Below are 15,971 nucleotides of genomic sequence, written 5' to 3'. Positions count from 1 at the left end.
GAGCCCTAACCTTGAAACAAATCATATTTGGCTGAAATTTGGCACATAGGTTTCTTATAGGTCCAAGAACCACAGAAAAAAACGGGTAGTCGATTCGAAAAGTTTTGGATGTATTTTAGATATTTTTGACAGCGTTGATTTTGTCATAGAAAAATAACTTTTAGAGCATGAGGGCTTCTGCCAGAAACAAGTAATAATTCAGTCTTAGGTTAGCCATATTAAGGACTTCTTAAAATCAAAACTTATCTTATCAAAAAGACCTCTCCCGTCGTATTGCTTTCGTAAAAACCCTCCTGAATAATTCAGAAAAATTTCAAAACAATCTTGTTTGTCTAGCCCGAGTTATTTTTTTATTGTAATATGTTCTCGGGACTACAAAAGAAAAAAATATGACAAACAAAAATCCCCTAAAATGCACCTGTCATTACCCAAAACTGACATCCCCTTACTCAAATGTCATCAATAGAGTTGACTGAACTGACAGAATAAAAAATTTCTTATGATTACTTTTGAATTTGATTTATTTTGGTTTAAACACGCAGATTTTGAAGTCACTTGCGGGTATGAATCTAACAAAGGATAGAATAATGACTTCTTTACAACCTGAAGAAGAATACCCTATTTTACCACAAGCCAGTAAAAACGTTTTAGGTCTTATCTGCATGCTGACTCTTATTATTGGTACAACAACCAACGTTGCGGTATGTTACATAATCGGTATCAAGAACAGATTCGCTAAGAGATTTGATGTTTTCTTGGTCTCATTAGCAACGACAGATTTGCTTGCGTCAGCATTTTTACCGATAGTTACCATCCATGATTTGGTTACAGACGAGCAATGTTGGTATATATTAGGTGATGGTGGATGTAAGATATTTGAAACAATGGTTCCCTTCACTGCAATGGTATCATCAATGATGTTGGTATTGATAGCGACTGGCAGATTAAGGTAGACTGAACGAAAACCATAATATTTGATGAATTGACTCTTAACTGCTGTAATTCACTTCTGGAATCGTAAAGTTTTAACTTTACGAGCCTTAGGATCTTAGAATCTGAGGATATAAAAGCTCAAAATTGTTGTAATAAGGCTGAGGATATAAACTATAGGAGCCTCTAATTTCTCCAAAATGGAAATATCCAATGAAATAAAGTTGAACTATTGAAATCACAATTCTCGCCTACTGAAAACGCTCAGCCAGATTTTCCCTTTTTCCAAACCATGTCGTGTTTGACTTATTTTTGTTAGGGCAATAAATCTAGCAAGATCTTAGAGTGAGGGTATCTTGGGTTATTATCTGGGTTATCCGGGGATCATTGTCCAAGGAATCATGTCCTAGGAATTCTAATACTGATGTTTGGCCTTTATATTAATAGGGCAATAAGAAGCAATATACCTTTACCACAAGTTCGATGTCAAACATTTACAGAAACATTGCTCGTTTGGTTGTTCGCTTTTCTTATCACCGTGCCACGTTTAGCCTTCATGAAAGTTCATAACAAAAGATGTGTGGACCCAAATTGGCATGAAAATTATATTTACTATATAACCACCGAGTCTTTGGTAAGAAACATTACACGGTTGGTATTCATTGGATGGTATGGAGCAGTATCCGTATCAAAAATGTCCAGCTTACACACAACAGTCGATGGTTTACAAGTGAGTGGGTGGGTTGGTTTAAAAGGCAATAGGGTCGGTTCGCAAGGTGATCGGGTTGGTTTTAAAATCGATTGGATCGGTTTAAAGCACGATTGGGTCAGTTTAAAATGCACCGACCACTGTGTAAGCTGGACATTTTTGATACGGATACCGCTTCATAGATAGAATGTCTTGAAGCTCCCATCCATGAAATTCATGACGCGATATACAGATGCATCCGAAATATCCCTGGCTTTTGCCACTAGTTGATGCCAACGTTTTACAAATATCCGGTCTTTTTCGGGTGCTTTCGCTTCCTCGAAGTCCGTGTATATGATAATATATTTCAAACCATCTGTCTTTTTTTAGGTTTGTATTTTACCGCTTTTCTCTATGGTCATCCTATACGCCTCATCATGTATTGTAATCACACGACGCATGCCAGCCGCTAACCGAATTATGTCAAGTCGTCGTCTACAATACAAGAAGATGAGCCGAATGTTTACCGTTCTGGTCATTGTTTTTATCACCTGTACAGCTCCTCACAGCATCTTTATATTCGTTGTCTATAGTAACCGATACAAACAACATGGCGCAGAATATACGTTCAAAAATTTCAGTACGGTAGAATTATACCTTGAGAATGGTTTTCGTATTCTGTTAGCCTTGAACCATTGCATTAACCCCTATATTTATGCTAAAATGCATCAAAGTCTTGGTAAATATTTGAAAATGATAAAAAGAAGATGGTACCTATTAAGACGTATTCCAGATGAAGATGAAAATCGAGGAACCCGGGGTTCGTATACTCAAACTGTCGATCACGCCCTGGGTAATATTGTAAGTAGCCTAACAACAGAGCCACAGTTTTCTCTTACAAATATTGGAAACCAAAGCCCGGTTACTCCGCAAGTGAACACTTATGGCAGATTTAAAGTGACTAAGACGCCGTCAAATATGTCAACGAACTCGTATATGATGTATTGATCTTATTTGAGTCATCCCAGCTGGCACACAACGTTGTTTTAACGTTCAAATAACGTTATTTGGACGTTATGAAAGTTTTGAAAGCTAGTTCAATTTACGATATCCTTATTAGACTTAAGCTAAATTTGCTAAAAAAAATTCCATCAAGTTATTAGCAAAAATTATTTGATTATATGATAAGAAACTAGCAAGGTATTTTTATATATCAGTTAAAAAATTCTCAAAAAAATATTTATGTATAATGATGCGTAGAAAAAGATATTTTTACAAAATACAATAACAGAACAGTAAGCCTCAATTTATAAACTGAACGAATAAAATAAAATTTTTACCAGAGTTGTCAACAAGGATCTGGCACCAAGGAATTACAGATGCTGTTGACTGCACACATAGTCAAAACAATTGTCCATAGAAAAATTCGTGATATTCATGTCTCATTGATGGCGTGATATTTTATACGGCAGCACCCAAAATAGACCGGGTGTTTGCAAATAAATAAATATTTGATAAATGCCTATGCTACTTTGGGTGCTTCCGTATAAAACAATATGTCATGTCAAGCGTGTCATTTAATATTCTTCTTTGAAAGGAGTGAACAATAGGGCTCATTTGGAAGAGCTCAAGAAGCCATATCCAGCAAATCTCACATCTTCATAGCGATAAAGTATTTTAATAATAAATTCTACGTTGATCTTATCCCAGTTAAAAATACAAAATGCATCAATTTTTGAACTCTTCACAGAGCATATCCAGGCCTTTGAGAAAGCTCCATATCTTTTTTATTTCGTGCAGGGCTTTGATCCCATCCTTTCATCTGTGGGGGAGTGCTTGAACCACTCGGCTCTTCTTCCCCGATGCCTGAAAATTTATGACATTTATTAGAATCTATCAAACTCGAAAATGGTCTGTTAAGTCGCTTCAATTATTATGAAACCCCCATATCACAACCCCGATAGAGCCCCCTGTTAAATAAAGTATAAGCCCGAAGGGCTAGAATTGAATCTCCTTGGTAGGATTTGAAGCTTACCAAATCCTACCAAAGTTGCGTGGTCTAGCGCGGTCCGCCTGGTTTTTACATAAATGACAGATTTAAACTAAAAATTTACACCTAAACTTCAAAAAAGATATCAATCGAAAACAAAGGCATCGTTAGATTCAATCCATCGTCAAAAATACGGCGCATATTTTAAGGCTTCACTTTTTCTTGCCTGAGAAAGGTTAAAGATTCAATTCTAGCCCTTCATTGCTTCTGTCGTTCCTTGGAAAATCCCCACCGGATTTCCAAAGAAATATTTCTATCCCTGGTGCAATTCTACGAGCTGCTGAGACAGGGGTGTATCATTGATCTTGATTGTAATTAGAAAGACACGAATATGGATGGATGAATAGACGGATCGATGCAAAATCCAGTAGGGAAAAGCCTTCAACCAGAACTCAAGCAAGCTGCCTAACGGACATAAATTTCACCCACAAAATAAAAATAGTAGACTATGCGCAGGTCTAAACGGGGAATACTTAAAACCTTAAGCAAAGCAAGGTGTGCGACTATAAATCACCCTTTAAATATCTATCATATGCTATTCCTCATAAAAACGGCTTATCAATGGTGAAATGCAGAATTGGTCCATATAGTCGACTCTCTCTAAATCACCCTCCTCAGCTAGAAAGTGGCATAAATTTATATCTCTATAATTTGAACAAAAGATTTTGTACCTTGAAGATCGAATCAAAAAGAGGCAGCTACACTTACTGATATCGGCAGTAAACATATCTCGAACTTCACCATAAACTCCAATGTTTTGTTGTTTCAAGAAAACTAAGTAATCCCATTGACGAGCTGTCAAATTGCGAAAGATCTTCTTCGATTCTGGAGTCAATCCAATTTGCCTGTAAATTAGAAAAGTTTTTGATGAAATTCATGCCTGACCTAGTGCTCAATACAACAACAGATTTTAACCAAAAGATCTTCTACAAATACGAGGGCTTGAATAAGAAATGCATTTCTTTATCAGAGCAAGAACATTTTTGGCCATAAATTTCCAAATAATTGTCGTATAAATGAAAAGTTTGGTACCGTTGGAAAGATATTTGAACGGGCTTATATTTCGCATCAATTTCTTTTCCAAAATTTGTTCAAGAAAGTGAAGAAGAGTCCTTCTTGACACAGATTTTAGAAGGCTGTCTCAAAGCCTTAGATATTCCAGGGTTCTCTTAAGGGATTTTGATAGACTGAATGGTGATTAAATGGTCCGGTAGAAAATGGTAGTTCTTAATTTGGAGCTTTTGCTTTGGAATCTAGGTTGCTTTTGGATGGTAAGAATAGGATTAAGAAATGTTTTTGAAAGGGTCAGATTTTATAAGAATATCATATGAAAATAAGGGGCGTGTTCAGCGTGGAGAAGACTATGCTATAGTCTAAGACAAATCATTATCTAAGAAAATAAGCCCAAAGCCGAAGAAAATTCGCAAACGGGTTTTTTTTGTCAAAAAGAGTTTACAGCCGATGAAGTTTACCAGTCGTTTCTTCAAAACTTTACCACCGATTTTAAACTCCGTGCGTATATCTCCCCGCCTTTATTATCACTGTAATGGACAATAACATCGTCTAAGCCAGGAGTAGTCTCTAGTCTAGGTCATAGACAGCTTAACTAACCAACGCGTAAAAATATTTAATTTGGTGCATTCCACCCATTGACTTCCAAGCCCGAAGGGCTAGACTCGAGAGTCCTTGCTGGGAAATGAAACCACTTATTTCCCATCCAGAACGCCCGTGTGTGGTTTTTACACAAACACTGGATTGAAACTAAAATCTATTGCTAGATTTAAAAAAATGCAGTCCTCAAAAACAATGGAACCGCTAGATACAATCCGTTGTCATGACTGCGGCGCGGCGGATTTTTTTTCCGTCAACGAACGAAGACCTACGCTAGCGGCCGAATACCTTTAAAACTTTAATGTGCGGTTTTCCAGCGGCCGAAGACCTACGCTAACGGCCGAAAAGACCTACCAATTTAATGTGCGATCAGTTTTCAGCGGCCGAAGACCTACACAAACGGCCGAAGACCTGCAAAACTTAGAAATTTGAGAATCTAAATCTGAGCCAGCGGACGAATACCTTTCTTTGCCGCATGAAAGTTTTTCGCACCAAGCTGCCGTTCAAGCAATAAATTTTTAATATTTCGAGAAATAAATTCTTTTCGTGATAAGTCACATGAAAACATAATGGTACTCTTGTAAACATGGAGAGGAATTTGATTGCTGATATTTTTGAGGAAATTGAATCAAAGTACGAAATTGTTACATTTTCTTGTGATGGAAATCATGAAACTGATATTGAGATAAAATGTGATATATCTTTCAGCACAGATCTCAAAAATTTTATCGAAACCTACTCAAAACACACGGGTGAAACCTTGAAAATTAGGACCCCAAAAAAGAACACTGAGAAGAGTATCTATTCGGAGCGAGTGTTTTATAGATGCTACCACGACACAAGGTACGAAAAGACAAGAGATGTCAAGTCAATATTGGAGAAGAAACCAACCAAAAGATTCAGGAATACTTTTTGTCCCTTTCAGATGTCGGTTAAGATACTTAAAAGTGATTCTAATGAACAACCAACTCCATTTAGATGTACCATAGATATAGAGCATAAACACAATCACCCCGTGAATTCTCTTCATGCTTTAAGCTTTAAATTGATTTCAGAGGAAACGCAAAATTATATCAAAAAGCTATTCAAATCTGGTATGACTCCATCACAAGCAAGCATATGCTGAGTTTCTAGGTGAATTTCGTAGGAAATGTGCTACCGAGTACCATTATGTTGTCATGTGACTTATCACGAAAAGAATTTATTTCACGAAATATTAAAAATTTATTGCTTGAATGGCAGTTTGGTGCGAAAAACTTTCATGCAGCAAAGAAAGGTATTCGTCCGCTGGCTCAGATTTAGATTCTCAAATTTCTAAGTTTTGCAGGTCTTCGGCCGTTTGTGTAGGTCTTCTGGCGCTGAAAACTGATCGCACATTAAATTTGTAGGTCTTCGACCGCTGGAAAACCACGCATTAAAGTTTTAAAGGTATTCGGCCGCTAGCGTAGGTCTTCGTTCGTTGACGGAAAAAAATCCGCTGCGGCGCGTTCTAGGTGCCTTACTGAATGGGAAATAAGTGGCTCCACTTTCTCTTGTCTGAGAAAGGTTAGAGATTCTACTCTATCCCTTCGGGGTCTAGCCCTTAAATGCAATGATTCAACCTACATACCTCATTCCCATACAAGCTGAGAACACTTTAAAGAAGCTGACAATCAAACCAATAGCGGACACCAAAATACCAATGACGATCAATAACCATAACAAAATAAAAGTATATTGGTAAAGAACGTGTTGTGAGATTTCGCAAATCACTTTATGTCTGTTGGCGTGGGTATCACGAATGTCTTTTGCTGATGACCAGATTTCACAGTAACCGAAAGGTGGTAAAAGCTCATTAGCTAAAACAAAAAAAACACGAATTAGACACCAGACTTCTTAAAATCTATTACCAAAAATTAGTATGAGACTGCATATCCTGCCATGCGAAACCTAGGAAAAGGGAAAATAGCCAAAAGGAAGGTTGTAAAAGGTCCATTAGATAAAATTAAAAAAAAATCGAAGTTAAAACACCAAATCTTAATAATTAAGTAATCTCTTGCTACACTGATTGGTGTTTTCCACGGACACAGCACCGAGAAATAGGGAAAATAGCTTTTGAGTCATGATAAAGGGGCCTAATGAAATTATAAATACCATAAACATGTGCTTCTTTTCATGATATTCTTGACTTAATGTTTTCTACGGAAAGACCCCGGTTTCGCCAGTAGAGGCAACTTTTGTCTAGTTTAAATTTGCCACTACTGGTAAAAACCGGGTTTTTTTCGTGGAAGACATTACGTCATGAATATCATGAATTACCTGGTTTAGGGAATTCGGAACCACCCATATAATCAAATCGATCTGTATTCTCTAAAGATGCCCAACTATACCAATTACTTCCAAAGCTGACGAACAATCCATTCAAACAACTGTCGAAAGACAAGAATGTTCCAATGTTGACCACCAAGTATGTTAGCTTCACCAGGATGATGAGAATTTGACGGTGCATGACTGGCGTTTGACTTAATACTTTTCCTGTGTAGTGAAATTAAAAAAGTAAAGTTTAACTTCTAATTTGCAATAATATATGAAGAAGAGTTTAGACAAGATGATAATATAGACCCGAAGCAATGACATTTAGACAAAAAGGGTGGAAAGCGGCCGCCCACTCACCAGGTCTTGGCGCTGAGTTGGTTATCAGCTAAATTACAGTGAATTCACTCGCAAAGTTACGGCGGCGTAACACAATGTAAATTTAACACACCAAATAACCAAATAAATCATTTGCATTTCATGTATCAATCAAAGAGTTTGAACTAATGAAAACTTTGATGCTGAAAATGGCTTTCAGACAAAAACTTTAGTACCATTAGAGCACTATTAGCCTCAGCTTACTAAAAGTGACAAGAGTTTTTCGCTAGATTAAGCTCTTTTAAGCTATGACTAGCTAATGGAGGTTAGATAAAATGGTTTTTGGAACAACATTAAGTACTGTAGAGTGACTAAACCTTCTCTTTCCTGGCAAAATTTTCCTATTGACCACTATAACAGAAAAAGACCAACACTTTGTGCAGGTTCAAAATAAGTCCCAAGAGTTATTGGGGTTTTGTTAGGAGTTATTATTGGAGTTATTGGAGTTATTGTTAGGTGGTCGATCTCAAGGTCGTTGCGTGTAGTCATTTGTACGCAGCAAAAAACTTATTTCTGCCGGTATACCTGGAAACATGCCAGGAATGCTTCCCCGGGAAAGACAGAGTACACCATTTTCTCACAGACCCACTGGGAACCCTTCCCACAGGAAAAACTGGCCAAGATATCGTCCCCGGTGGAAAATTTCACTCTTATTTTTGTCCCCACAGAAAATAATCATAGATAATCCGATCCTCGCTGCAAATTATTGTGCTATTCTTAACATCCCCACTGACCACATTTTCTTGCTCAAAACAAAGGAATTCAAATCCCCAGTCATGAGAAAAATGGTAATATCAATCCAGATTGAGTTTTAGTCCGCTATTTTTACCAACACTGGCCGAAGAAATTTTACCGGGTCTGTGAGAAGGGGATGTCAAAGTTTGAAAATCCTATGGTAGTTGGAGTTATGTCCAGTACGCTGACATATTGGAAATGGACATCAAATGACATCCAAAAGAAACACTTATTGGAAATGGAGACTTAAGCAAGATCTACAGTATATCAAAGTACAAGTATAAGGGAGATAAAAACAACCTATACGGGACTTAATATCTGAAGAAGAACTGAAGTTCGTATAATGAATTCAACAAATGGAGTCCATTGGATTTTAAGAGTTGTCATTTGAGAACGATAAAAAGAGGGTAGGATGCTTGGAAATGGGGATTTGGTGGAATTCCACAAATGGATTCACTTAATTGGATTTAGTGGAATTCCACAAATGGAGTCCATTGGATTTGAAGAGTTGTCATTTGAGAACGATAAAAAAGAGGGTAGGATGCGTGGAAATTGGGATTTGGTGGAATTCCACAAATGGAGTCAATTGGATTTGAAGAGTTGTCATTTGAGAACGATAAAAAAGAGGGTAGGATGCTTGGAAATGGGGATTTGGTGGAATTCCACAAATGGAGTCCATTGGATTTTAAGAGTTGTCATTTGAAAACGATAAAAAGAGGGTAGGATGCTTGGAAATGGGGATTTGGTGGAATTCCACAAATGGAGTCAATTGGATTTTAAGAGTTGTCATTTGAGAACGATAAAAAGAGGGTAGGATGCTTGGAAATGGGGATTTGGTGGAATTCCACAAATGGAGTCCAATTGGATTTGAAGAGTTGTCATTTGAGAACGATAAAAAAGAGGGTAGGATGCTTGGAAATGGGGATTTGGTGGAATTCCACAAATGGAGTCCATTGGATTTTAAGAGTTGTCATTTGAGAACGATAAAAAAGAGGGTAGGATGCTTGGAAATGGGGATTTGGTGGAATTCCACAAATGGAGTCAATTGGATTTGAAGAGTTGTCATTTGAGAACGATAAAAAAGAGGGTAGGATGCTTGGAAAAATGGGGATTTGGTGGAATTCCACAAATGGAGTCAATTGGATTTGAAGAGTTGTCATTTGAGAACGATAAAAAAGAGGGTAGGATGCTTGGAAATGGGGATTTGGTGGAATTCCACAAATGGAGTCCATTGGATTTTAAGAGTTGTCATTTGAGAACGATAAAAAGAGGGTAGGATGCTTGGAAATGGGGATTTGGTGGAATTCCACAAATGGAGTCAATTGGATTTGAAGAGTTGTCATTTGAGAACGATAAAAAGAGGGTAGGATGGATGCTTGGAAATGGGGATTTGGTGGAATTCCACAAATGGAGTCAATTGGATTTGAAGAGTTGTCATTTGAGAACGATAAAAAGAAGGTAGGATGCTTGGAAATGGGGATTTGGTGGAATTCCACAAATGGATTTTGGTGGAATTCCACAAATGGAGTCCATTGGATTTTAAGAGTTGTCATTTGAGAACGATAAAAAAGAGGGTAGGATGCTTGGAAATGGGGATTTGGTGGAATTCCACAAATGGAGTCCATTGGATTTTAAGAGTTGTCATTTGAGAACGATAAAAAGAGGGTAGGATGCTTGGAAATGGGGATTTGGTGGAATTCCACAAATGGAGTCAATTGGATTTGAAGAGTTGTCATTTGAGAACGATAAAAAAGAGGGTAGGATGCTTGGAAATGGGGATTTGGTGGAATTCCACAAATGGAGTCCATTGGATTTTAAGAGTTGTCATTTGAAAACGATAAAAAAGAGGGTAGGATGCTTGGAAATGGGGATTTGGTGGAATTCCACAAATGGAGTCAATTGGATTTGAAGAGTTGTCATTTGAGAACGATAAAAAAGAGGGTAGGATGCTTGGAAATGGGGATTTGGTGGAATTCCACAAATGGATTCACTTAATTGGATTTAGTGGAATTCCACAAATGGAGTCAATTGGATTTGAAGAGTTGTCATTTGAGAACGATAAAAAAGAGGGTAGGATGCTTGGAAATGGGGATTTGGTGGAATTCCACAAATGGAGTCAATTGGATTTGAAGAGTTGTCATTTGAGAACGATAAAAAAGAGGGTAGGATGCTTGGAAATGGGGATTTGGTGGAATTCCACAAATGGAGTCCATTGGATTTTAAGAGTTGTCATTTGAGAACGATAAAAAGAGGGTAGGATGCTTGGAAATGGGGATTTGGTGGGAATTCCACAAATGGAGTCCAATTGGATTTTAAGAGTTGTCATTTGAGAACGATAAAAAAAGAGGGTAGGATGCTTGGAATGGAAATGGGGATTTGGTGGAATTCCACAAATGGAGTCAATTGGATTTGAAGAGTTGTCATTTGAGAACGATAAAAAAGAGGGTAGGATGCTTGGAAATGGGGATTTGGTGGAATTCCACAAATGGAGTCCATTGGATTTTAAGAGTTGTCATTTGAGAACGATAAAAAAGAGGGTAGGATGCTTGGAAATGGGGATTTGGTGGAATTCCACAAATGGAGTCCATTGGATTTGAAGAGTTGTCATTTGAGAACGATAAAAAAAGAGGGTAGGATGCTTGGAAATGGGGATTTGGTGGAATTCCACAAATGGAGTCAATTGGATTTGAAGAGTTGTCATTTGAGAACGATAAAAAGAGGGTAGGATGCTTGGAAATGGGGATTTGGTGGAATTCCACAAATGGAGTCCATTGGATTTGAAGAGTTGTCATTTGAGAACGATAAAAAGAGGGTAGGATGCTTGGAAATGGGGATTTGGTGGAATTCCACAAATGGAGTCCATTGGATTTGAAGAGTTGTCATTTGGAAACGATAAAAAGAGGGTAGGATGCTTGGAAATGGGGATTTGGTGGAATTCCACAAATGGGTTGAATAAATTGGATTTGGTGGAATTCCACAAATGGAGTCCATTGGATTTGAAGAGTTGTCATTTGAGAACGATAAAAAAGAGGGTAGGATGCTTGGAAATGGGGATTTGGTGGAATTCCACAAATGGAGTCAATTGGATTTTAAGAGTTGTCATTTGAGAACGATAAAAAGAGGGTAGGATGCTTGGAAATGGGGATTTGGTGGAATTCCACAAATGGAGTCCATTGGATTTTAAGAGTTGTCATTTGAGAACGATAAAAAAGAGGGTAGGATGCTTGGAAATGGGGATTTGGTGGAATTCCACAAATGGAGTCAATTGGATTTGAAGAGTTGTCATTTGAGAACGATAAAAAAGAGGGTAGGATGCTTGGAAATGGGGATTTGGTGGAATTCCACAAATGGAGTCCATTGGATTTGAAGAGTTGTCATTTGAGAACGATAAAAAGAGGGTAGGATGCTTGGAAATGGGGATTTGGTGGAATTCCACAAATGGAGTCCATTGGATTTGAAGAGTTGTCATTTGAGAACGATAAAAAAGAGGGTAGGATGCTTGGAAATGGGGATTTGGTGGAATTCCACAAATGGAGTCCAATTGGATTTGAAGAGTTGTCATTTGAGAACGATAAAAAGAGGGTAGGATGCTTGGAAATGGGGATTTGGTGGAATTCCACAAATGGAGTCCATTGGATTTGAAGAGTTGTCATTTGAGAACGATAAAAAGAGGGTAGGATGCTTGGAAATGGGGATTTGGTGGAATTCCACAAATGGAGTCCATTGGATTTTAAGAGTTGTCATTTGAGAACGATAAAAAAGAGGGTAGGATGCTTGGAAATGGGGATTTGGTGGAATTCCACAAATGGAGTCCATTGGATTTTAAGAGTTGTCATTTGAGAACGATAAAAAAGAGGGTAGGATGCTTGGAAATGGGGATTTGGTGGAATTCCACAAATGGAGTCAATTGGATTTGAAGAGTTGTCATTTGAGAACGATAAAAAGAAGGTAGGATGCTTGGAAATGGGGATTTGGTGGAATTCCACAAATGGATTCACTTAATTGGATTTAGTGGAATTCCACAAATGGAGTCCATTGGATTTTAAGAGTTGTCATTTGAGAACGATAAAAAAGAGGGTAGGATGCTTGGAAATGGGGATTTGGTGGAATTCCACAAATGGAGTCCATTGGATTTGAAGAGTTGTCATTTGAGAACGATAAAAAGAGGGTAGGATGCTTGGAAATGGGGATTTGGTGGAATTCCACAAATGGAGTCCATTGGATTTGAAGAGTTGTCATTTGAGAACGATAAAAAGAGGGTAGGATGCTTGGAAATGGGGATTTGGTGGAATTCCACAAATGGAGTCCATTGGATTTTAAGAGTTGTCATTTGAGAACGATAAAAAAAAAGAGGTAGGATGCTTGGAAATGGGGATTTGGTGGAATTCCACAAATGGAGTCAATTGGATTTGAAGAGTTGTCATTTGAGAACGATAAAAAGAAGGTAGGATGCTTGGAAATGGGGATTTGGTGGAATTCCACAAATGGATTCACTTAATTGGATTTAGTGGAATTCCACAAATGGAGTCAATTGGATTTGAAGAGTTGTCATTTGAGAACGATAAAAAAGAGGGTAGGATGCTTGGAAATGGGGATTTGGTTTGGTGGAATTCCACAAATGGAGTCCATTGGATTTGAAGAGTTGTCATTTGAGAACGATAAAAAAGAGGGTGGTAGGATGCTTGGAAATGGGGATTTGGTGGAATTCCACAAATGGAGTCCATTGGATTTTAAGAGTTGTCATTTGAGAACGATAAAAAGAGGGTAGGTAGGATGCTTGGAAATGGGGATTTGGTGGAATTCCACAAATGGAGTCCATTGGATTTTAAGAGTTGTCATTTGAGAACGATAAAAAGAGGGTAGGATGCTTGGAAATGGGGATTTGGTGGAATTCCACAAATGGAGTCCAATTGGATTTGAAGAGTTGTCATTTGAGAACGATAAAAAGAGGGTAGGATGCTTGGAAATGGGGATTTGGTGGAATTCCACAAATGGAGTCCATTGGATTTGAAGAGTTGTCATTTGAGAACGATAAAAAAGAGGGTAGGATGCTTGGAAATGGGGATTTGGTGGAATTCCACAAATGGAGTCAATTGGATTTGAAGAGTTGTCATTTGAGAACGATAAAAAGAGGGTAGGATGCTTGGAAATGGGGATTTGGTGGAATTCCACAAATGGAGTCCATTGGATTTGAAGAGTTGTCATTTGAGAACGATAAAAAGAGGGTAGGATGCTTGGAAATGGGGATTTGGTGGAATTCCACAAATGGAGTCCATTGGATTTGAAGAGTTGTCATTTGAGAACGATAAAAAAGAGGGTAGGATGCTTGGAAATGGGGATTTGGTGGAATTCCACAAATGGAGTCCATTGGATTTTAAGAGTTGTCATTTGAGAACGATAAAAAGAGGGTAGGATGCTTGGAAATGGGGATTTGGTGGAATTCCACAAATGGAGTCCATTGGATTTGAAGAGTTGTCATTTGAGAACGATAAAAAGAGGGTAGGATGCTTGGAAATGGGGATTTGGTGGAATTCCACAAATGGATTCAATTAATTGGATTTGGTGGAATTCCACAAATGGAGTCCATTGGATTTAAGAGTTGTCATTTGAGAACGATAAAAAAGAGGGTAGGATGCTTGGAAATGGGGATTTGGTGGAATTCCACAAATGGAGTCCATTGGATTTGAAGAGTTGTCATTTGAGAACGATAAAAAGAGGGTAGGATGCTTGGAAATGGGGATTTGGTGGAATTCCACAAATGGAGTCAATTGGATTTGAAGAGTTGTCATTTGAGAACGATAAAAAAGAGGGTAGGATGCTTGGAAATGGGGATTTGGTGGAATTCCACAAATGGAGTCCATTGGATTTTAAGAGTTGTCATTTGAGAACGATAAAAAGAGGGTAGGATGCTTGGAAATGGGGATTTGGTGGAATTCCACAAATGGAGTCCATTGGATTTGAAGAGTTGTCATTTGAGAACGATAAAAAGAAGGTAGGATGCTTGGAAATGGGGATTTGGTGGAATTCCACAAATGGATTCACTTAATTGGATTTGTCCACAAATGGAGTCAATTGGATTTGAAGAGTTGTCATTTGAGAACGATAAAAAAAGAGGGTAGGATGCTTGGAAATGGGGATTTGGTGGAATTCCACAAATGGAGTCCATTGGATTTTAAGAGTTGTCATTTGAGAACGATAAAAAAGAGGGTAGGATGCTTGGAAATGGGGATTTGGTGGAATTCCACAAATGGAGTCAATTGGATTTGAAGAGTTGTCATTTGAGAACGATAAAAAAGAGGGTAGGATGCTTGGAAAATGGGGATTTGGTGGAATTCCACAAATGGAGTCCATTGGATTTTAAGAGTTGTCATTTGAAAACGATAAAAAGAGGGTAGGATGCTTGGAAATGGGGATTTGGTGGAATTCCACAAATGGAGTCCATTGGATTTGAAGAGTTGTCATTTGAGAACGATAAAAAAGAGGGTAGGATGCTTGGAAATGGGGATTTGGTGGAATTCCACAAATGGAGTCAATTGGATTTGAATTCCACAATGGAGTCAATTGGATTTGAAGAGTTGTCATTTGAGAAACGATAAAAAAAGAGGGTAGGATGCTTGGAAATGGGGATTTGGTGGAATTCCACAAATGGAGTCCATTGGATTTTAAGAGTTGTCATTTGAGAACGATAAAAAAGAGGGTAGGATGGATGCTTGGAAATGGGGATTTGGTGGAATTCCACAAATGGAGTCCATTGGATTTTAAGAGTTGTCATTTGAGAACGATAAAAAAGAGGGTAGGATGCTTGGAAATGGGGATTTGGTGGAATTCCACAAATGGAGTCAATTGGATTTGAAGAGTTGTCATTTGAGAACGATAAAAAAGAGGGTAGGATGCTTGGAAATGGGGATTTGGTGGAATTCCACAAATGGAGTCCATTGGATTTTAAGAGTTGTCATTTGAGAACGATAAAAAGAGGGTAGGATGCTTGGAAATGGGGATTTGGTGGAATTCCACAAATGGAGTCCATTGGATTTGAAGAGTTGTCATTTGAGAACGATAAAAAGAGGGTAGGATGCTTGGAAATGGGGATTTGGTGGAATTCCACAAATGGAATTCCACAAATGGAGTCCATTGGATTTGAAGAGTTGTCATTTGAGAACGATAAAAAAGAGGGTAGGATGCTTGGAAATGGGGATTTGGTGGAATTCCACAAATGGAGTCAATTGGATTTGAAGAGTTGTCATTTGAGAACGATAAAAAGAGGGTAGGATGCTGGAAATGGGGATT

At 38.0% G+C, this 15,971-nt stretch overlaps 1 protein-coding gene across 1 annotated transcript; it reads right to left on the bottom strand.

Annotated features, from left to right (window-relative positions):
* Positions 1–2,857: 2,857 nt before the first annotated feature.
* On the bottom strand, positions 2,858–7,793 carry LOC136817270 (innexin inx2-like; the record flags this gene model as incomplete). The annotated part of the gene is given in 4 exon segments (XM_067073603.1): positions 2,858–3,484; positions 4,377–4,513; positions 6,889–7,117; positions 7,578–7,793. Coding segments are annotated over 4 exon segments (704 nt in total), but the record flags the coding sequence as incomplete, so codon positions are not given.
* Positions 7,794–15,971: the final 8,178 nt, after the last annotated feature.

This window comes from Clytia hemisphaerica, unplaced genomic scaffold (genome assembly GCF_902728285.1).
Source record: "Clytia hemisphaerica strain Z4C2 unplaced genomic scaffold, Clytia hemisphaerica genome assembly, whole genome shotgun sequence".
Classification (NCBI taxonomy): Eukaryota; Metazoa; Cnidaria; class Hydrozoa; order Leptothecata; family Clytiidae; genus Clytia; species Clytia hemisphaerica.
This window is presented reverse-complemented; position numbering and strand designations above follow the sequence as displayed.